At 47.5% G+C, this 22,381-nt stretch overlaps 1 protein-coding gene across 1 annotated transcript in view; it reads right to left on the reverse strand.

Moving 5' to 3' along the window:
- Positions 1–19,717: 19,717 nt before the first annotated feature.
- cyp27c1 (cytochrome P450, family 27, subfamily C, polypeptide 1) overlaps positions 19,718–22,381 on the reverse strand; it is a 36,573-nt gene continuing 33,909 nt past the window's right edge. Inside the window, exons 8-9 of the mRNA XM_080198314.1 lie at positions 21,470–21,673; positions 19,718–20,089 (exon numbers count right to left, since the gene is read on the reverse strand). Of these exons, the coding sequence (XP_080054440.1) occupies positions 19,973–20,089; positions 21,470–21,673 (321 nt within the window). The 3' untranslated portion in view covers positions 19,718–19,972. The remainder of the gene's footprint in view (positions 20,090–21,469; positions 21,674–22,381) is intronic.

Consider the following 22,381-nt stretch of genomic DNA (forward strand, 5'->3'; position numbering starts at 1 on the left):
GGTTTCTACACCAGCGTCCCACGTCGCTGCAATAATGACAAGATAATAGTTTTTTATTAGTGATATTGGGTTGAAGAATAAATATCGTTTCGGGCAGAACGGGAGCTTCCCCCGTTCTTCAAAATCGTGCCGTGGGATTCCTTTATGTCTGCCCAAGAGGGTCGATAAAGAGTCTCGGTTTAAATTTCAGCTGAGACACAGCGCCTCAGACAGAGCAGCACTCCCTCAATGCCAGCACGGGGAGTGTCAGCCTTGGTTTGGTCTCTGAAGTGAGGCCATGAACCCAGGACCAACTGAGGCCGAGGCAGGAGCGCCCCCCACTGGGCCACGGCTGAAACACCAACAAAATAAATGTTATCGAAACCTACCAAAAAAAAAGTGATGGATCAAAGATTGTGCAGGTTAGGTGGATTAGCCATGCTAAATTAAGAGTCCCAAGATGTGTCGGTTGGGGGAGTAGCAGGGTAAATACATGGTGTTATGGGGATAGGGTGGAGGAGTGAGATTGATGGTGGAGTGTTGTTGCAGGCCCGATGGGCTGAATGGCCTCCCTCTACACTGTAGTTTACTTATTAGTGTCACAAGTAGGCTTATATTAACACTGCAATGAAGTTACTGTGAAAATCCCCCGCTCGCTACATTCTGGCACCTTTTTGGGGTACACTGAGGGAGAATTTAGCATGACCAATTCACTTAACCTGCAGATCCTTGTGCGATGAAACCCATGCAGAACGGGGAGAACATGCGAGGTCCACACACAGGCAGTGACCCAAACCAGGAATTGAACCCAGATCCCTGGCACTGTGAGGCAGCAGTGCTAACCACTGTCAGCTTCTATATCTCCATGGAGGGCTTAGTTACCATGGTGAATGGAAGGAATCTAATATGGTATTTGGTTTCTGCACATTTAACTGATGGAATGAGTGCAGGATTTGACCCAGCTTTCCTTACCTGGACGCAATGGAAACCTTTTCAAGTCTGTGGCTTTTGCAACATGTTATTTGAAGGATGGCATCAGCTGTGCTGCCATCTGGAGGCTGCTATTTTATTGCCGATACATTATATTCTGATTAAGTAAAAACACACACACTTCCTTCTGTACTTTTGTCTTTCATGAAATTAAACAACGAGATCATGACTGAGCAGGACTAGAGGGCACAGCCTCAAAATAAGGAGGGGGGGAGCAGTTTAGATCGGAGTTGAGGAGGAACTTCTTCTCTCAAAGGGTGGTGAAGCGGGAAAGTGGAACTGATCCACTTCAGATCAGCCATGATCTTATTGAATGGCGGGGCAGGCTCGAAGGGCTAGGTGGCCTACTCCTGCTCCTATTTCTTATGTTCTTATGACGAGGCCATTTGGCTGTAGGTCAGAATAGTAACACACATGCTGCAGTTACAATCTAAATGTACAGAGGTCACTTTGATGAGTTGTGCGCATTGAGTTTCACCTAACCTCAAAGAGGGAAGAACATGAGAGAAGGTAGAGAGGTGACATCTGTTTGGAGGGGGGTGGGGGAAATGTATTTTTTTATTTGTGTGACAATTAGGCTTACATTTACACTGAAATGAAGCTACTTTGAAAATCCCCTAGTCGCCTGTTTGGGTTAACGGAGGGAGAATTTGACATGGCCTATGCAATGGTTAGAATGCGAGTCTTTACAGGTAATCAAGTTTTAAAGGTACAGACAATGTGAGTGGAGGAAGGGTTAAGTTAAAGAGATGTGTATTATCTCCAGACAGGACAATTAGTGAGATTTTGCAAGCCCAGGCAAGTCGTGGGGGTTACAGATAGTGTGACGTGAACCCAAGATCCCGGTTGAGGCTGTGAGGCAGCAGTGCTAACCACTGTGCTGCCCTCAACTCATCTTCCCACCCAACCAGCATGAGGTCATTTGGAGGAGGTCATTTGGCTCATTCATCCATCGGGATGAATTTCCAAAAAAAGAAAGCAAGTCAGGATGACCACCATGGGCACGGAGGTTAGTATAGACCTTAGGTGGTGAGAGACATACCTGGCCAGTGCCAACCTGGTAGTTGCCACATGTGGGCCCTGTGGGGAGCCCCAACTTGGGGAGGGTGGGGTCCCCTTTTCTGTACTGAGGGGGGCACACACAATTCTGTGAGGGGGGTGTACCCTGAAATCTGGGAGGGAGGGGGATGGCTGAGAGGGAAGAGGGAGATTATGCTTGTGAGGTTACTGTGGCATACAATTGGGGGTGGGTGGCAGCGGCTGGAGGATCCCCTGGTGCTTGTTATACAGATTGAGTTGTGTTTTGAAGGTGGCGCTCTGATGAGGTTGGCCTTGCCACCCCTGCCAGGCCCCAACCTGCCAGAGTAATGGTGCAAACCACATCTTGCAGATTCCCTTTGCGCTGAGTGCCAGAGAATCCAGAATAAAATCCCAGCTGTGCAGCGTGGCGTTTTCAGTCTGAACCGGACACTGACAAACTATGGGACAATTCCGCCCGGAATCTCCTCCTGATGAATGCCAGATAGAGGTGATGCGGATGATTGGAAAAACCTGCAAGACTTCAATTAACGGAGCTCAGTTTGAACAGGTCAATACCTTCTGCCATCTTGGGTCACTCAAAACAGAAGATCAAAGAAACTTGAGCTAGACTTAACAAGGGTATACTCATTTAAGGACATGCAAGAGCCATAACTCTGAAAACTCTCTGAAAAGCCCTTGTGTGACAACAATGTATGCCCGTGAAATCTGACTTGATTTATTATTGTTACATGTATTAGTGTACAGTGGAAAGTATTGTTTCTCGTGCACAGTACAAAGCATACTGTTCATAGATAAGGAAGGGAGAGGGTGTAGAATGCCGTGTTACATTCATAGCTAGGGTGGAGAGAAAGATCAACTTAGTGCAAGGTAGGTCTACTCAAATGTCTAACAGCAGCAGCTGTTTTTGAGTTGGTCGGTACGTGACCTCAGACTTTTTATCTTTTTCCTGATGGAAGAAGGTGGAAGAGAGAATATCCGGGGTGTGTGAGGTCCTGGATTATGCTGGCTGCTTTCCTGAGGCAGTGGGAAGTGTAGACAGAGTCAATGGATGGGAGGTTGGTTTACGTGATGGATTGGGCTACATTCATCGCTCTTTGTGGTTCCTTGCGGTCTTGGGCAGAGCAGGAGCCCATACCAAGCTGTGATACAACCAGAAAGAATGCTTTCTATGGTGCATCATCAAGAGAAGTGACAGGGGTCCAATAAGAACATTTGGAGTGAACGGACTCAGACGGCTATTTCATGTCATGGTTGGCCAAGCGGACAAATGAGTGGGTGCTCGAGAAAGCTGCTGTTTGAGGTGGTGATAGCGAGGAAGCTCACTGACTTGGGCACGTGATGGGAACAGCAGGGGAAGTATTTGGAGTAATGCAAAGCAAGCATGCACAAGGAAAACCCAAGATGGCACGGAAGGATAAGATAAACATGGACAGGCCTCACTATGGAACAGGCAGAGATGGCAGCAGAGAGTAGAAATCAGTCAAGGAAGATTGTTCAGACTGCAGACAACCTTCAGAGCAAGGCCCGTTGAAAGGTAAGGCAGGAGAGAAGAGAGTTATGGATTGAGTGCTCAGGGAGCAATATTAATTTGTGGATCAGGATTGGGTTTGGCATGGTGGTAACAATAGACATAACAGTGTGTCCTCTAAAAGTAGGAAAACATACGAAATTAAGAACATAAGAAATAGGAGCAGGAGTAGGCCATCTAGCCCCTCGAGCCTGCCCCGTCATTCAATAAGATCATGGCTGATCTGAAGTGGATCAGATCCACTTTCCCGCTTTCTCCCCATAATCCTTAATTCCCTTGTCTATCAGAAATCTATCTACCCGTGACTTAAATATATTCAGTGAGGCAGCTTCCACTACTTCAACGGGCAGAGAATTCCGGAGATTCACCACCCTTTGAGTGAAGAAGTTCCTCCTCAACTCTGATCTAAACTGCACTCCCCTTTATCTTGAGGCTGTGTGAGGGAGTGTCTCTGGATTTTGATTTTTCATTGAATAGATTTTCATAGAACCCCTACAATGTAGAAGGAGGTCATTTGGCTCATCAAGTCTGCACTGACCACAATCCCACTCAGGCCCTATCCCCATAACCCCACATATTTACCCTGCTAGCCCCGAACACTTGGGTCAATTTAGCATGGCCAATCAACATAACCCACACATCTTTAGACTGTGGGAGTAAACTGGAGCACCCGGAGGAAACCCATGCCAGCATGGGGAGAATGTGCAAACTCCACACAGACAGTGACCCGAGGCTGGAATTGAACCTGGGTCCCTGACATGTTGGAATAAGTGTTACTTTACAATGTTTCAGAGTCGCAGGCTTTGCCTGATAGAGCCTGTTGACTGGTGGTACATACCTACCAAATTGGATGGCTTTACTTTACCTGGATGGGTTGTAAGGATGGGATGGAATGTTATTTGATGGTGCTTTTATGTAAATGACTACAGTCAGTGGACCCAACATTACTGGAGCCCGAAGCCTGGGTTTCTGCCCCCAAGTCAGGACTGCAGAGTCGGGAAAATTGCCATCTCCACCAACCCAACAAGGGAGAAGGTGCCCCTGAATGGTTGGATTTTTGTTCGAGGGCAGGGGCAGCTAATAACCAGGGTGCCCCTGGAAAGAGTGGAGAGGAAGCCGAAGGAACTGCCGGGTGCTGACACGGGCAGGCTGGGATACTCCAGGACCTCACTGCAGCTTTTACACAATGGAACAAAGACCAGCCCTCTGCCATTCACCACCGCATTCCCCCCCTCCGACCCCCACAGCCCCTCCCCGAACACACACACACACATTCATAGAAACTAGAGGCAGGAGCAGGCCATTCAGCCCTTCCAGCCTGTTTCACCATTCATGATGATCATGGCTAATCGTTGAATTCATAAGAACATAAGAACATAAGAAATAGGAGCAGGAGTAGGCCATCTAGCCCTTCGAGCCTGCCCCGCCATTCAATAAGATCATGGCTGATCTGTCGTGGCTCAGTTCCACATTCCCGCCCTCTCCCCATAACCCTTAATCCCCTCGCTTATCAAAAACCCATCAACCCGCGTCTTAAAAATATTGAGCGAGGCAACCTCCACCACTTCAACGGGCAGAGAATTTCAGAGATTCACCACCCTTTGAGTGAAGAAGTTCCTCCTCAACTCCGTTCTAAACCGTCCCCCCTTTATCCTGAGGCTGTGCCCTCTAGTCCTACTGTCCTTTCTGAGCGGGACGAGCCTCTCCACCTCTATCCTATCCATCCCATTCAACATCTTATACATCTCAATGAGATCTCCCCTCATTCTTCTAAACTCTAACAAGTACAAGCCTAGTTTATTCAGCCTCTCCTCATAGTTCAACCCCCTCAACTCCAGAATCAGCCTAGTAAACCTCCTCTGCACTCCCTCCAAGGCCAAAATATCCTTGCGTAAGTGCGGCGACCAAAACTGCACACAGTACTCCAGTTGCGGCCTCACCAATGCCCTATACAGCTGCAGCAAGACCTCCCTACTTTTATATTCAATCCCCCTCACGATGAAGGCCAGCATCCCATTTGCCTTCCTGACCACCTGCTGCACCTGCAGGCTGGGTTTTTGCGACTCATGCACAAGGACCCCGAGGTCCCTCTGCACCGTCGCCTGCTGCAGTTTTTCACCACGTAAGTAATAGTCCTTCCTACCATTATTCCTACCAAAGTGGACAACCTCACATTTGCCAACATTAAATTCCATTTGCCAGTTCCTGGCCCATTCGCCCAGCCTATCTAGATCCTTCTGCAGACTCTCCACACCCTCCGCACAATTTGCCATTCCCCCAATCTTGGTGTCATCAGCAAATTTCGACACCATACACTCGGTTCCCTCCTCCAGATCATCTATATAAATGGTAAATAGCTGAGGCCCCAGCACCGACCCCTGGGGCACTCCACTAGTCACCAACCGCCAATCCGAATAGCACCCATTTACCCCCACTCTCTGCCTCCTATTTGACAACCAATCCTCTATCCACGCTAACACCCTACCCCCAACTCCATGCCTCCTGACCTTCTGCAATAATCTCTTGTGAGGTACCTTGTCAAACGCCTTCTGAAAATCAAGAAAAGCCACATCCACCGGCTCTCCTCTATCCACCGCCCTAGACACATCCTCATAGAACTCCAATAAATTCGTCTGACATGACTTCCCCTTAACGAAACTGTGCTGCGTCCGCTCTATCAAACAATTCTCCTCAAGATGCCTCGCTATTTTCTCCTTGATCACGGATTCTAACATTTTTCCTACAATAGACGTTAAACTAACCGGCCTATAATTCCCCGCCTTTTGCCTGCCACCCTTCTTAAACAACGGCGTAACATTAGCCGTTTTCTAATCTTCCGGCACTTCCCCGGAATCCAGCGATGTTTGGAAAATAATCACCAAGGCATCCACTATCACCTCCGCCATTTCCTTCAGAACCCTTGGATGCATTCCATCCGGTCCTGGGGACTTGTCCACAATCAGTCCCTCCAGTCTGTCGAGCACTGCCTCTCTAGTAACAATAATGTAATTCAGGCCCTCCAGTCCTACCATCTTTCCATCGCTAACACCTGGCAAATTATTCACGTCCTCCTCCGTGAAGACCAATACAAAAAAGTTATTCAGGGCCTCAGCCATTTCCCCATCCCCTACCACTAAGTCCCCCCTCTCATCCTCTAAGGGTCCAATGTTCACCCTAGCCAGCCTCTTCCTTTTTATGTATTTATAAAAACTCTTGCTATTCTTTTTTATATTAAGCGCTAGCCCAGCTTCATAGTTTATCCTACCCTTCTTTATCAACTTCTTTGTCATTCTTTGTTGACATTTAAACCTCTCCCAATCCTCTTCTCGCCCACTACTCTTAGCTACTCTAAACGCATCTGCTTTTAATTTAACACTTCCCTTCACCTCCTTCGTTATCCACGGCTGATTACCTCTCCTCCTCCGATCCTTTTTAACCATTGGAATAAATTTCTGCTGAGCACCAAGAAAGATCTCCTTAAAGATCCTCCACTGCTCCTCAGCAGACCTACCTTCCAACACACCCCCCCAATCAACATTCGCCAATTCCTCTCTCATCCTACCACACTCCCCTCTGTTCAAACAAAAGATGTGTGTCCGGGAACCCACTTTCTCCTCCTCCATCTGCATCAGAAACTCCACCATACAATGATCACTCTTCCCAAGAGGATCCTTCACCACAAGGTCCCTAATTCTACCCGCCTCATTACATAGCACCAGATCCAAGAAAGCTCGCTCCCTCGTCGGCTCCAACACACACTGTTTAAGGAAACTATTCCGGCAGCATTCCAAGAACTCCTCCTCAAGCCCACCGCGTCCAACGTGGGTTGACCAATCAATATGTAGATTGAAATCCCCCATAATTATCACTGTTCCATTCCTGCACGCCGCATTTATTTGCGCGTTAACAGCCCACCCCCCCTCCAGATCATTATTCAGGGGCCTATAAACGACACCCACACCCACCTGATCCCCCCTTCCCCCCATATCCCTTAATCCCTTTAGCCCCAAGAACGGTATCTAATTCATTCTTGTCTTGGCTTCAACTACTTCCTGTGGTAGTAAATTCCACACATTCACCACCCCCTGGGTGAAGAAATTTCTCTTCACCTCAGTTCTAAAAGGTTCACTCCTTATCTTCAAACAATGACCCCTAATTCTGGATTTCCCCACCATCAGGAACATCCTTTCTGAATCTACCCTGTTCGAACTTTATAAGTTTCTATGAGATCTCCTCTCACTCTTCTAAACTCCAATGAATATAATCCTAACTGACTTAGCCTCTCCTCATATGACAGACCAGGAATCAGCTTGATAAACCTTCGTTGTAGTCCTTCTGTAGTAAGGACATCCTTCCTCAGATAAGGACTCAGTATTTAAAAGAAACATTTGCACACAATACTCCAGATGTGGCCTCACCAATGCCCTGTACGAATGCAGCAAACACTGAAATAGCAAGCACTGATTTAAAAAAAAATTACTGCTTTCTTGGCCCATCAAACCTGCACCAACAACAATCCCACCAAATCCTTATCCCCTCGCTTCCACATACTTACCCTGCTAATCCTGACATTAAGAGGCAATTTAGCATTGCCAATCAACCTAACCTGTACATCTTTGGATTGTGGGAGGAAACCTGAGTACCTGGAGGAAACCCACGCAGACACTGGGAGAACGTGCAAACCCCACACAATCACCCGAGGCTGGAATTGAACCTGGGTCTCTGGTGCCGTGAAGCAGCAGTGCTCACCACTGCGCCATCGTGTCACCCACATAGACACACACCATCCATGTCAACGTGTACCTCTCAATCCACCCCTTCATTTACCTTCCATGCCAACCCATTTCCCTACCTCCCATGACCCTTTCTAGCCCCTATGCTAACTCAGTGTCAACTTATGCCTTCCAATCTACCACATTTTTCCCTTTCGCCTTCCATGCCGACCCATCCAGTATTCACCATGGGCAGACCTCAGGACCCATGCGGAGATGAAATAAAATGAAAACGAAATAATATTCCATTGATGAGCTCAGTATTTAAAAGAAACATTTGCATTATTTTTAAAAAATCACTATATTTAACTTACTTCAACTACTTAATCCCTTATAAAAAAGCATCTATATTCACAGCCCCACTTCCAAGACTTTATGAACACTTAGAGCATAATGATAGTTTGTGAAATTAGTCATGCTGCACAATCTTTGCAACGAGAACCCTCAGGCTCTCATCAATAATAGTGAAATAGCAAGCTCTGATTTTTAAAAAAAAAGCACTGCAGTTTTTTCAAAAACTTAAAGGCCAGATTTAACAGCTTGACAGTTCCCATGACAGCTCCATTGAATTTATACACTTCTTCTGCATATTCGGGTGCACTTTTCCCATCTACGAAGGGCACCTTACATCTCCACAAGTGTACCTACCCCTCCAAAAAACTGGCAGCTTCAGACCTTCTCTTGATGGGTTTAAATTGCACAAGTTGTTTTTCCCTTCTTTCCTTTTGAAAATCAGAGCTGAATGAAAGCTGTTACATATATCTCGGTGAATAGTGCATGCCCACAGTTCAACATTCCCCCATTCACACAATGCCACCACCACAACCTCCCCACCCCCTCATTGTTCAGCACTAAAACACTGGGCACCAGGCTCAGGGCTTCTTGATTTGGGCCCCTGGTTCCAGCTTTGCTGAGCTGGATAGCCTCTCCATCGTAATGAGAATTCAGGCCCAACTTATTCTCGAGTCTTCATGTGGTCATCTGGTCTTCATTGAGAACTAAACATGCTTTTATATTTGGTGCTTTGGCCGATCTTGGAGTTGTGGGGGGGGGGCGGGGGCGGTTGTGGGGGAGATCAGTACCTTTATTTCCTGTGTTTACATTGGAAATTCTACTGTATCCCAGCAATCGCATCATTGGTCCATGCAGACCTAAGCCTGCCATTCCACTGACATGATTAGGGAGACAGTTTGACTCTCTAAAGAAACGTTAGTAATTGCACAGTTGTTGAACAGGGCGGCACAGTGGTTAGCACTTCTGCCCATAGCCAGGGACTGGGGCTTGATCCCCAGCTGTGTGGAGTCTGAATGTTCTGCCCGTGTCTGTGTGGGTTTCTTCCGGGTGCTCCAGTTCCCTCCCACAGTCCAAAGATGTGTGGGTTAGGTGCACTGACGGAGAATTTAGCTTGGCCAATGTACCTGAACAGGCGCCAGAGTCTGGTGACTAGGGGATTTTCATAGGAACTTCATTGCACTGTTAATGTAAGCCTACTTGTGAGAATAATAAATAAACTTTAAAACTCATCTATGGCCAGAACTGCAAAATTAACAAACATGCAGTTCAATTTCCTTCCTTGTGGAAACATTAAATCAGCCTTAATTCAGATCAGACATAATTGGCAGAACAAGATTGAGGGGCCAAATGGCTTACGCCTGCTCCATGTTTGTATGTGTGTATGTATGTTAAAGTATGGCAGGGCAGCTCAACCCAAGGAATGTGCATCCTGTGATATGTGGGAAATTGTATGCTAATTTGCTTGTTTATTAGGGTCACAAATAGGCTCACATTAACACAGCAATGAAGTTACTGTGAAAATCCCCTAGGGATTGAGCAGGATGTTAAATGGGGAGGGAGACCTCACTGAAAGTAATGGCAAACTGTGTTCCTTAAGCATAGCTTTGTCTCGCCAGTTGGCAATTAAATAAGCCGCTGATAAAATTTATAAACCAGGTGACACATGTTTTATGGTGAGCGACTCATTAATTTTTTAGACCAAATCCCTGGACTTTTAAAAGTGTGTCTGGGGTTCCCCACACAGGTTGGACATCATTGCAGTATGTAATCTCACTTATTGAAGAGACAGTCACCTTAAAACCATTGCTCCCCCACTAAGGATCAATGCTCCTGCTAAATCTCCTTTGTTGTGTGGACCTGTTTCTCGCAAGATCACAGTCTCTTTACGATTGCTGCATGGTTGCTCGACTTAAAGGGACCATTGCTTGTGTATGGCTGGTTTGGCCGTGTACACATGTAGCATTGAGGGAATGTTGCCAATAAGGAGTTCATGGCAGGCAGGGAGGTGAGAAATTGTTGGGGTTGGGATATATAATGTCACAGAGGAAAGGCTTGTGGAGGTAGAAGATGGAATCTCACAATCTCCTAAATAATTACAGATCGATGACCTTTGGTGTCAATTTGAGGCAGAACAATCTCTGCCCTGCGCAAAAGAGAAACCGCTGGAAAATTTCTACCCACCTCGACCCCTTTGTTTTCATTTCATTTCATTTCATTTTTAACTGTTCTCTACCTTTTATTTCTCACAGAAACCCTGCAGTGCAGAACAAGGCCATTTGGTCCATCGAGTCTGCACTGACCACAATCCCACCCAGGCCCTACCCCCATATCCCTACATATTTACATAAGAACATAAGAAATAGGAGCAGGAGTAGGCCATCTAGCCCTTCGAGCCTGCCCCGCCATTCAATAAGATCATGGCTGATCTGTCGTGGCTCAGTTCCACATTCCCGCCCTCTCCCCATAACCCTTAATCCCCTCTCTTATCAAAAACCCATCAACCCGCGTCTTCAAAATATTTAGTGAGGCAGCCTCCACCACTTCAAGGGGCAGAGAATTCCAGAGATTCACCACCCTTTGAGTGAAGAAGTTCCTCCTCAACTCCGTTCTAAACCACTCCCCCCCCTTTATCTTGAGGCTGTGCCCCCTAGTCCTAGTGTCCTTTCTGAGCGGGAAGAGTCTCTCCACCTCTATCCTATCCATCCCATTCATCATCTTATACGTCTCAATGAGATCTCCCCTCATTCTTCTAAACTCTAACGAGTACAACCCTAGTTTATTCAGCCTCTCCTCATAGCTCAACCCCCTCAACTCCGGTATCAGCCTAGTAAACCTCCTCTGCACTCCCTCCAAGGCCAAAATATCCTTGCGTAAGTACGGCGCCCAAAACTGCACACAGTACTCCAGCTGCGGCCTCACCAATGCCCTATACAGCTGCAGCAAGACCTCCCTACTTTTATATTCAATCCCCCTCGCTATGAAGGCCAGCATCCCATTCGCCTTCCTGATCACCTGCTGCACCTGCAAGCTGGGTTTTTGCAACTCATGCACAAGGACCCCGAGGTCTCTCTGCACCGTCGCCTGCTGCAGTTTTTTGCCACGTAAGTAATAGCCCTTCCTACCATTATTCCTATCAAAGTGGACCACCTCGCACTTGCCAACATTAAATTCCATTTGCCAGTTCCTGGCCCATTCACCCAGCCTATCTAGATCCTTCTGTAGACTCTCCCCACCCTCCGCGCAATTTGCCGTTCTACCAATCTTGGTGTCATCAGCAAATTTCGACACCATACACTCGGTTCCCTCCTCCAGATCATCTATATAAATGGTAAATAGCTGAGGCCCCAGCACCGACCCCTGGGGCACTCCACTAGTCACCAACCGCCAATCCGAATAGCACCCATTAACCCCCACTCTCTGCCTCCTATTTGACAACCAATCCTCTATCCACGCTAACACCCTACCCCCAACTCCATGCCCCCTTACCTTCTGCAATAACCTCTTGTGAGGTACCTTGTCAAACGCCTTCTGAAAATCAAGAAAGACCACATCCACCGGCTCTCCTCTATCCACCGCCCTAGACACATCCTCATAGAACTCCAATAAATTTGTCAGACACGACTTCCCCTTAACGAAACCGTGCTGTGTCTGCTCTATCAAGCAATTCCCCTCAAGATGCCTCGCTATTTCCTCCTTGATCACAGATTCTAACATTTTACCTACAACAGACGTTAAACTAACCGGCCTATAATTCCCTGCCTTTTGCCTGGCACCCTTCTTAAACAACGGCGTAACATTAGCCATTTTCCAATCTTCCGGCACTTCCCCAGAATCCAGTGACGTTTGGAAAATAACCACCAAGGCATCCACTATCACCTCCGCCATTTCTTTCAGAACCCTCGGATGCATTCCATCCGGTCCTGGGGACTTGTCCACAATCAGCCCCTCCAGTCTGTCGAGCACCGCCTCTCTAGTAACAATAATGTCATTGAGACCCTCCAGTCCTACCACCTTTCCATCGCTAACACTTGGCAAATTATTCACGTCCTCCTCCGTGAAGACCGAAACAAAAAAGTTATTCAAGACCTCAGCCATTTCCCCATCCCCTACCACTAAGTCCCCCTTCTCATCCTCTAAGGGACCAACGTTCACCCTAGCCAGCCTCTTCCTTTTTATATATTTATAAAAACTCTTGCTATCCTTTCTTATATTAAGCACTAGCCCAGCTTCATAGTTTCTCCTACCCTTCTTTATCAACTTCTTTGTCAATCTTTGTTGACATTTAAACCTCTCCCAATCCTCTTCTCGCCCACTACTCTTAGCTACTCTAAACGCCTCCGCTTTTAATTTAACACTTTCCTTCACCTCCGTTATCCACAGCTTATTACCTCTCCTCCTACGGTCCTTTTTAACCATCGGAATAAATTTCTGCTGAACACCAAGAAAGATCTCCTTAAAGATCTTCCACTGCTCCTCAGCAGACCTACCTTCCAACACACTCCCCCAGTCAACATTCACCAATTCTTCTCTCATCCTACTGTACTCCCCTCTGTTCAAACAAAGGACGCGTGTCCGGGAACCCACTTTCTCCTCCTCCATCTGCACCAGAAACTCCACCATACAATGATCACTCTCCCCAAGAGGATCCTTCACCGCAAGGTCCCTAATTCTATCCGCCTCATTACATAGCACCAGATCCACCTGCTAATCCCCCTAACCTCTGCATCTCAGGACACTAAGGGGCAATTTTTAGCATGGCCAATCAACCTAACCCGCAGGTCTTTGGACTGTGGGAGGAAACCGGAGCACCCGGAGGAAACCCACGCAGACATGGTGAGAACATGCAAACTCCACACAGACAGTGACCCAAGCCGGGAATTGAACCCAGGGTCCCTGGAGCTGTGAAGCAGCAGTGCCCGTATGCTTTTTTGTTGTCTTTCTTTGTTTTTCTTCCCCACCCCCACTCTTTCCCCCTATTTTATCCCCCTTTTCCTTACTTTTTCTCCTCTTTTGCTTCCCCTTTCCCCCCTTGGCTCATTGTTGTCCGGAGCAGTAATACTTGGTGGCTGGTGAATTTTTGAATTTGCAATTCAGTTTTTATTTTCTCTGTAGTGCCGATTTGCGGGGTTTTTGTTTGTTTTCGCGTTCCCTAGTGGGATCTAGGCGCGGGGGCAGTCGGGAAGGGAGCGCGGGAGTACAAAAAGGTCGCAGCAGATAGCGGGCAGCGGAGTGAGGTGGGTGCAGAGTGAGTGCTGTAAGGGCTTTGGCTGAGGCAAAGGCAGGCTTAGGCATGGTGAATAACTGGTCCATTTTTCCCTGTTTTCCATTTCTGTGTCCATAACTCTAAGGGTGGTCAAATAAATGGCAGGGTCCTTGGGGAGACGCGTCAGCTGCATTAGGTGCAATATGTGGGAGTTCCTGGAGACAACTCGCCTCCCGAAAGTCCACATATGTACCGAATTGGAGAGGGTGCAGAGGAGGTTTACCAGGATGTTGCCTGGTATGGAGGGGAGGTCCTATGAGGAGAGGCTGAGGGATTTGGGGTTGTTTTCGCTGGAAAGAAGGCGGCTAAGAGGGGATCTTATTGAAACATATAAGATGATTAGAAGTTTAGATAGGGTGGACAGTAATAGCCTTTTTCCTCTGATGGAGAAATCTAGCACGAGGGGGCATGGCTTTAAATTAAGGGGGGGGTAGTTATAGGACAGATGTCAGGGGTAGGTTCTTTACCCAGAGGGTGGTGAGGGATTGGAATGCCCTGCCTGCTGCAGTTGTAAATGCGCCTAGTTTGGGGGCGTTTAAGAGATCCGTGGATAGGTTTATGGACGAAAAGGGATTGGTTTAGGTTAGTGGGTCATTGTTTTGTAACTGGTCGGCGCAACATCGTGGGCCGAAGGGCCTGTTCTGCGCTGTAATGTTCTATGTTCTATGAATGTCTGGAGTTGCAGCGTTTGAGGCCCCGAGTTTTGCAATTAGAGCTGCGACTGGAAGATTTATTTTTAGTCAGGGAGAACGAGTCAGTAATGGATAGGAAACACGGTCATGTGGAGATCCCAGAGCCTAGCGGGGTTGGGGGGGCGGGGGAGAGGGTGGGTTACTGTTAGAAAGGGGGAAAAGAAGAGGAGTCATGGTCCAAAGACTACCCCAGAGGTAGTCTTCCAAAATATCAGGGGTAAGGCGACGACTGGAGTAGAAAGGGCAAGAGAGGAAGACCAGAATGCCTCAGAGGGAAGGAAGGGGGCTGGATGTGAGATAGTGGTGGGGGATGGGAGGGTTAAAGGAATTGATAGGCGGTTCTGTGGGCAAAAGCGGGACTCCAGAATGGTGGTCTGCCTCCCTGGAGCAGGGGTACAGGATGTGTCGGAGAGGGTAGAGGGAATTTTGAATGGCCAAGGGACCCAGGCAGATGTAATTATACACATAGGAGAGAAGGATGTAGGAATGAAGAGCGGGGGGGATATACATTGGCAGTTCAGGGAGTTGGGGGGCAGGTTGAAGTGCAGGGCGTCTAAGCTGGCATTCTCTGGGCTACTGCCAGTGCCCAGTAATAGCAGGGCTAAGAATAATGAGATCCTACAGCTGAATGTGTGGCTGAGGGATTGGTGCAGGACAGAGGGTTTTACATTTGTAGACCATTGGAAAGTCTTTGTGAGGGAAGAGAACCTGTACAAATGGGATGGGGGACATTTAAATGGGAAGGGCGCACATATTTTAGCTGGGAGGTTAGCTGGAGTGTTTCGGCAAGGTTTAAACTAATACGGGGGGGGGGGGTGGGGAGGAGACAGATAGCTCAGTAGGCACTGGGAGTGGGAGTGAGTTGGGTGACAGGGTAAATCTAGATGAGAGGAAAATCTCCCAGCAGATCACAGCGGTGCGGAGGGAGGATAATGTAGAGGGGTTAGGAATTGAGTCTCTGTGGGTGGAGTTGAGGAATAGGAAGGGAGTGATTACTATGCTAGGGGTGTACTACAGACCGCCCGACAGCCCATGGGCAGTGGAAGAGGGTATATGTAGAGACATTTTGGATAAGCGTAGGAAGAACAGGGTTGTTGTAGTGGGAGATTTTAATCTCCCTGGGGTGGATTGGAAGGTGCCTAGAGCCGGTGGTTCGGACGGGGAGGAATTCGTAAGATGTGTATTGGAAGGGTCCTTGGAGCAGTATGTAGATAGCCCGACTAGAGAGGGAGCTATACTGGATTTAGTTCTGGGCAATGAGCCGGGTCAGGTGGTTGAGGTTGCGGTAGGTGAACGTGTGGCTAATAGTGACCACAACTCTGTTTACTTTAGGATACGAATGGAAAAAGATGAGTGCTGTCCTAAAGGGAGGGTGCTAAATTGGGGGAAGGCTAGATACAGCCGGATTATGGGTTATGAGGAAAGATTGAGCAAATTGGGGCTGTTTTCCCTTGAAAGACATCGACTGAGGGGAGATCTAATAGAGGTATATAAGATTATGAAGGGTATAGATAGAGTAAACAGTGGTAAGCTATTTCCCATGTTAGGGACGCACAGTATGAGGGGCCACGGGCTTAGAGTGAGGGGGGAGAGGTATAACACGGATATTAGAGGGAGGTTTTTCACACAGAGGGTAGTGGGGGTATGGAATGCTCTGCCAAGCAAGGTGGTGGAGGCAAACACGCTAGAGTTGTTTAAGAGTAACTTAGACAGGCACATGAGAGGGTTGGAGATGGGAGGATATAGGAGATTGTTTTAAATAAGGTTCATTAGCATTGGGACGTCCCTGGTAATGTAAAAGGATGTGGAATGATACTAATGTTTTTCTCTTTTAATTCACAGGTTTTAAGTCGGTCCACCTTGTTGTCCAACGAGGGGTGTACACACGATAGGTCGTACTAGGGCTGCTCCTGAATGTTCGAGAATAGCCTAGTGCTTCATGTCGTTAGTGTGTGCTTAAACTGGACCAGATACTGGGCAAGACGACAGCTCAGTGACTATCACTGATTGCTGTGCAGACACATGGATTTGGGCCAGTGTCTATGGGAGTTTGCGCATTCTCCCCGTGCTTGCGTGGGTTTTCTCCGGGTGCTCCGGTTTCCTCCCACACCCCAAAGATGTGCTATTAGGCTGATTGGAGGTAATAAATTGTCCCTAAATTAGTTTCCCTTGATGTGGAATGTCATAATCATAGATAAGGGTCATGGGTGGAGGGGGGGACTGCTAATGTTAAAATGGCAGCATGGGCTCGTTGGGCTGAAGGGCCTGTTTCCCGGGCTGTTTTTGTTCTTTATTAGGCAGGAGCTTAGGGATACAGACTGGGATAGTCTGTTGGAGGGCAAGTCCACGTTAGGCATGTGGGAGTCTTTCAAGGGAAAACTGAAATGGGTGCAGGAAAGGCATGTGCCGGTTAAGAGGAAGGATGGGAAAGGTAGGATTAGGGAACCGTGGATTACTAGAGATATTGAGGACCTGGTCAGGAAGAAACGAGAGGCGTATGTTAGGTCTCAGCAACTGGGAACGGAGAGACCGGTGGAAGAATACAGAGTAGGAGGGATCTCAAACGGGGAGTTAGGAGGGCAAAAAGGGGGCATGAAATGGTTTTGGCAGGTCGGATTAAGGAAAATCCAAAGGCATTTTACTCCTATGTTAGGAACAAAAGGGTGGCTAGGGGTAAAATTGGTCCTCTCAGGGACAGAGGAGGGGAATTGTGCATGGAGTCCGAGGGAATGGGGGAGATCCTGAATGAATACTTTGCGTCGGTATTCATGAAGGAGGGGGGCTTGATGTCTGATACAGTCTTCGAGGGAGCTGAAGACCAATTGAAGGAACTATCCATTACGAGGGAAGAAGTGTTAGGGCTTTTGGGTAGCATTAAAACTGATAAATCTCCAGGGCCTGATGGCATTTATCCTAGGCTGCTTAGGAAGTCGAAAGATGAAATTGCTGGGCCTCTGACACAGATCTTTGTCTCTTCTTTGGACACAGGTGAGGTCCCAGGGGACTGGAGGATAGCGAATGTGGTACCGTTGTTTAAAAAGGGTAGGAGGGATAGCCCAGGTAACTATAGGCTGGTGAGTTTGATGTCAGTGGTAGGCAAGTTGATGGAGAAGATTCTTAGGGATAGGATGTTGCGATCTGATTAGGAATATACAACATGGCTTTGTAAAGGGGAAGTCTTGCCTTATGAATCCGGTAGAATTTTTTGAGGAGGTGACAAACGGTTGACGAAGGACGAGCCGTTGATGTCGTCTATATGGATTTCAGTAAGACATTTGACAAAGTCCCTCATGGCAGGTTGGCTGAAAAGATTAAGGCTCATGGGATATGTGGCCAGGTATCTAGATGGGTTGAGAACTAGCTTGCTAAGAGGAGACAGAGGGTAGTAGTGGAGGGGTCCTTTTCTAGCTGGAGGTCTGTCACTAGTGGTGTGCCGCAGGGCTCAGTACTGGGACCTCTTCTTTTCGTAGTATATATAAATGACTTGGAAGAGGGAGTAGGTGGTGTGATCAGCAAATTTGCGGATGACACTAAGATGGCTGGATTGGCGGGCAGTAAGGAGCAGTGTCTGGCAACACAATGGGATATTGATAGGCTGGTATATTGGGCAGATATATGGCAAATGGAGTTTAATCCTGATAAATGTGAGGTGATGCATTTTGACCGGAATAATGTAGGGGGAGTTGTATGATAAACAGTAAACCTATAAAGAGTATAGAAACGCAGCAGGACCTGGGGGTGCAAGTGCACAAGTCTTTGAAAGTGGCAGTACAAGTGGAGAAGGTTGTGAAGAAAGCTTATGGTGTGTTAGCCTTTATAGGAAGGGGTATAGAGTATAAGAGCTAGAGTCTAATGTTGCAGTTGTATAGAATGTTGGTTAGGCCGCATTTGGAGTACTGCGTCCAGTTCTGGTCGCCTTACTACCAGAAGGACGTGGAGACTCTGGAGAGTGCAGAGGAGGTTTACCAGGATGTTGCCTGGTATGGAAGGACTGGGTTATGAGGAAAGATTGAGCAAATTGGGGCTGTTTTCCCTTGAAAGACGGTGACTGAGGGGGGGTCTAATAGAGGTATATAAGATTATGAAGGGTATAGATAAACAGTGGTAAGCTATTTCCTATGTTAGAGACACACATCACGAGGGGCCACAGGCTTAAGGTGAGGGGGGGAGAGGTATAACACGGATATTAGAGGGAGGTTTTTCACACAGAGGGTAGTGGGGGTATGGAATGCTCTGCCAAGCAAGGTGGTGGAGCCAGGCACGCTGGAGTTGTTTAAGAGTTACTTAGACAGGCACATGAGTGGGTTGGAGATGGGAGGATATAGGAGATTGTTTTAAATGAGGTTCATTAGCATTGGGACATCCCTGGTAATGTATAAGGATGTGGAATGATACTAATGTTTTTCTCTTTTAATCCACAGGTTTTAAATCGGTCCGCCTTGTTGTCCATTGAGGGGCATACACGTGATGGGTCGTACTAGAGCTGCTCTTGGATGTTCGAGAATAGCCTAGTGCTTCATATCGTTAGTGTGTGCTTAAACTGGACCAGATGCTGGGCAATACGACAGCTCAGTGACTATCACTGATTGCTGTGCAGACACATGGATTTGGGCCGGTGTCTGTGGGAGTTTGCACATTCTCCCCGTGCTTGCGTGGGTTTTCTCCGGGTGCTCCAGTTTCCTCCCACACCCCAAAGATGTGCTCTTAGGCTGATTGGAGGTAATAAATTGTCCCTAAATTAGTTTCCCTCAATGTGGAATGTCATAAGCATAGATAAGGGTCGTGGGTGGAGGGGGGACTGGTAATGTTAAAATGGCGGCGCGGGCTCATTGGGCCGAAGGGCCTGTTTCCCGGGCTGTTTTTGTTCTTTTTCTCAGTTTTACTTCTCTCCCACCCACCTCCCCCGCTTTCCCCCCACATCTTCATCTGTCACAACTTATCCACTGACTTCTGCTGTTTGGCCATTGATACCCTCTATTCTCTCTCTGGGCTGCCATTAGCAGCCTTTCCCCTGGTTTCTGTGGCTGTGACTCATCTTTCATTCCCTCCCCCCTGCAGTATAAATATCTCTCACTTTCAGTGCCTTTTAGCTTTGACAAAGGATCAACTGGACTCGAAATGTCAGCTCTTTTCTCTCCTTACAGATGCTGCCAGACCTGCAGTAATTTGCTTTTTATTCTCTGCTCCACGCACGTGGTTAAAATTGAGTTGAATAAAAGCCCCTGTCACGTGTCTTCGTTGTGCGTCGCTGTTCACCCAGTTGCTTCGTAATCCTCATCATTATTGGATTGAATCAAATTTGTTCGTGTGACAAGGGTGAAGACTTTTTCAGTTGGTTCTTCAGGTGCCCACTTCATACCACATTGCCAACCATCCCCGCCCGCCCACTCCGCCGCACCCCTCGCCAGTCACATTACTTCCTGTCCACAAATTTCAGGTCAAAGGGCTTCCCGGGACCCAGCAGACCATGGGTCTTGGCAGGGACAGTTCCAGTGCTGGGAGCCAGCTGCATCTCAAATGCCTGCAGGAGCTGAGGAAAGCAGAGGTTAAATTGGTCAGTACGATTGCGATATGAAATACTGACAATTTGTACTTGTATAAGGGCTGTTATCGGCAATATCCTGCACCAAATCACACGAGGAATTATTAGGACTTGTGATCGAAAGCTTGGTCAAAAGAGGTCCAAGTTTTGCGAATGACTTATTAAGTGGAGCTGAGTCCACCAAAAGATCAGCCATGATCTTACTGAATGGCAGAACATAAGAACATAAGAAATAGGAGCAGGAGTAGGCCATCTAGCCCTTCGAGCCTGCCCCGCCATTCAATAAGATCATGGCTGATCTGTCGTGGCTCAGTTCCACTTTCCCGCCCTCTCCCCATAACCCTTAATCCCCTCTCTCATCAAAAACCCATCAACCCGCGTCTTAAAAATATTTAGCGAGGCGGCCTCCACCACTTCAACGGGCAGAGAATTCCAGAGATTCACCACCCAGGGCAGGGCAGGTTCAAGGGGCCAGATGGTCTACTCCTGCTCCGATTTAACTAACAAACAAAGAAAGTTACAGCACAAGTACAGGCCCTTTGGCCCTTCAAGCCTGCACCAACCATGTTGCCTGACATATAAAACCCCCGACCCTTCTGGGGACCATATCCTCCATTCCCATCCTGTTCATGTATTTGTCAAGATGCCCCTTAAAATCGTATCTGCTTCCACTCCCTCCCCCTGGCAGCGAGTTCCTGGTACCCACCACCCTCTGTGTAAAAAAACTTGCCTCGTACATCTCCTTTAAATCTTGTGCTTTAAATCGAGTAACTGACACTTCCACCCTGGGGAGAAAGCTTCTGACTATCCACTCTGTTCACGCTCCTCATAATCTTGTAGACTTCTATCAGGTCGCTCTCCAACCTTCATCGTTCCCATGAGAACAAACCAAATTTCTCCAACATCTCCTCATCGCTAATGCCCTCCATACCAGCCAACAACCTGGTAAATCTTTTCTGTACCCTCTCCAAAGCCTCCACATCCTTCTGGTAGTGTGGCGACCAGAACTGAACACTATATTCTAAATGTGGCCTAAGGTTCTATAAAGCTGCAACATGACTTGCCAATTTTTAAACTCAATGTCCCGGCCAATGAAGGCAAGCATGCCGTATGCCTTCTTGACTACCTTCTCCACTTGCGTTGCCACTTTCAGTGACCTGTGTATCTGTATACTCAGGGCTTCTATCTCAGAAACTCGACTCACTGCGCACAAGACCTCATAAGAAATGTAACCCCCTCAAACTGCTGAACAGCCTGTGCTATAAAACACACACTCTTGTAAAAGTTTCATTTTCTAACCTAGCACAGGAGCTAAGAGTTTTCCACCTACAGAACCCCTTGCCAGCCCCCACTCCCCCCAGGACCTGCCTGTATGAGTGCCAGGTGTATCTCCAGTTCTGCGATCCTCCGCCCCACACAGCTCCGTACCCCGTAGCCAAACGGGATAGCACCAAAGTTATCCACCCGATCTGTGTCATTCTTCCTTAGCCAGCGGTGTGGCTGGAACTCCCCTGGCTCATCGAAAACCTCACCGTCATGAGACGTGGTGTAGTGGCAGAGGGCAAGTTGTGTCTGGGGAGGGAGACAGGTAAGAACAAAATAAGGAACTTTTAGTGTTGGTTATCCCCACTCAGCGTATAGGGTTCAGTAACAAAGCTTAACGTCTTAACTATGTCAGGGGTTCAACAAAAGGATAAAATATGGTTTGCACACGTAGATTCAAAATAACACAACAGATTTACTCACGGATTTCTGACCTGCAACACCCTAATGACATCGTTCATTCCCTCACCCTGCAGTATAAATAGCTCCCATCAAATCATGTGAGCAGCTCTTAAAGCAACCTGCAACCACTTAAATACATAACAAAGCGCAAAGACCCTGGACACTGAGGTTTAATGAGGAGAGAACGATAATAAATCACATTGAGATATTGAATTAGCAGCAAGTCTGCAGATTGCCAGAAAAAGAGGACGCTGAAGATGGGAGGTACTGGGAATGGCCGATAAACGGGATATAATGTGAAGAGACAAGATGAGGAAGGGGAAAATTATACAATGGAGGGATTTGGAATCGAGAAGCAAGAATAAATATCCACGGCGGGAATACAGCAGAATTGAAGGGAAAAGATAGAGTCAATAGTGATAGGCTGCTCCCTAGATTGGGTACCATTACGAGAGGTCATGATCTAAGGGTGAGGGGGGAGAAGTATAATTTGGATATGAGAGGAAGGTTCTTCATGCAGATGGTCGTGGGGGTATGGAACGCGCTACCGAGTAG

This window comes from Carcharhinus amblyrhynchos, chromosome 11, assembly GCF_965287045.1.
Source record: "Carcharhinus amblyrhynchos chromosome 11, sCarAmb.v2.hapA, whole genome shotgun sequence".
Classification (NCBI taxonomy): domain Eukaryota; kingdom Metazoa; phylum Chordata; class Chondrichthyes; order Carcharhiniformes; family Carcharhinidae; genus Carcharhinus; species Carcharhinus amblyrhynchos.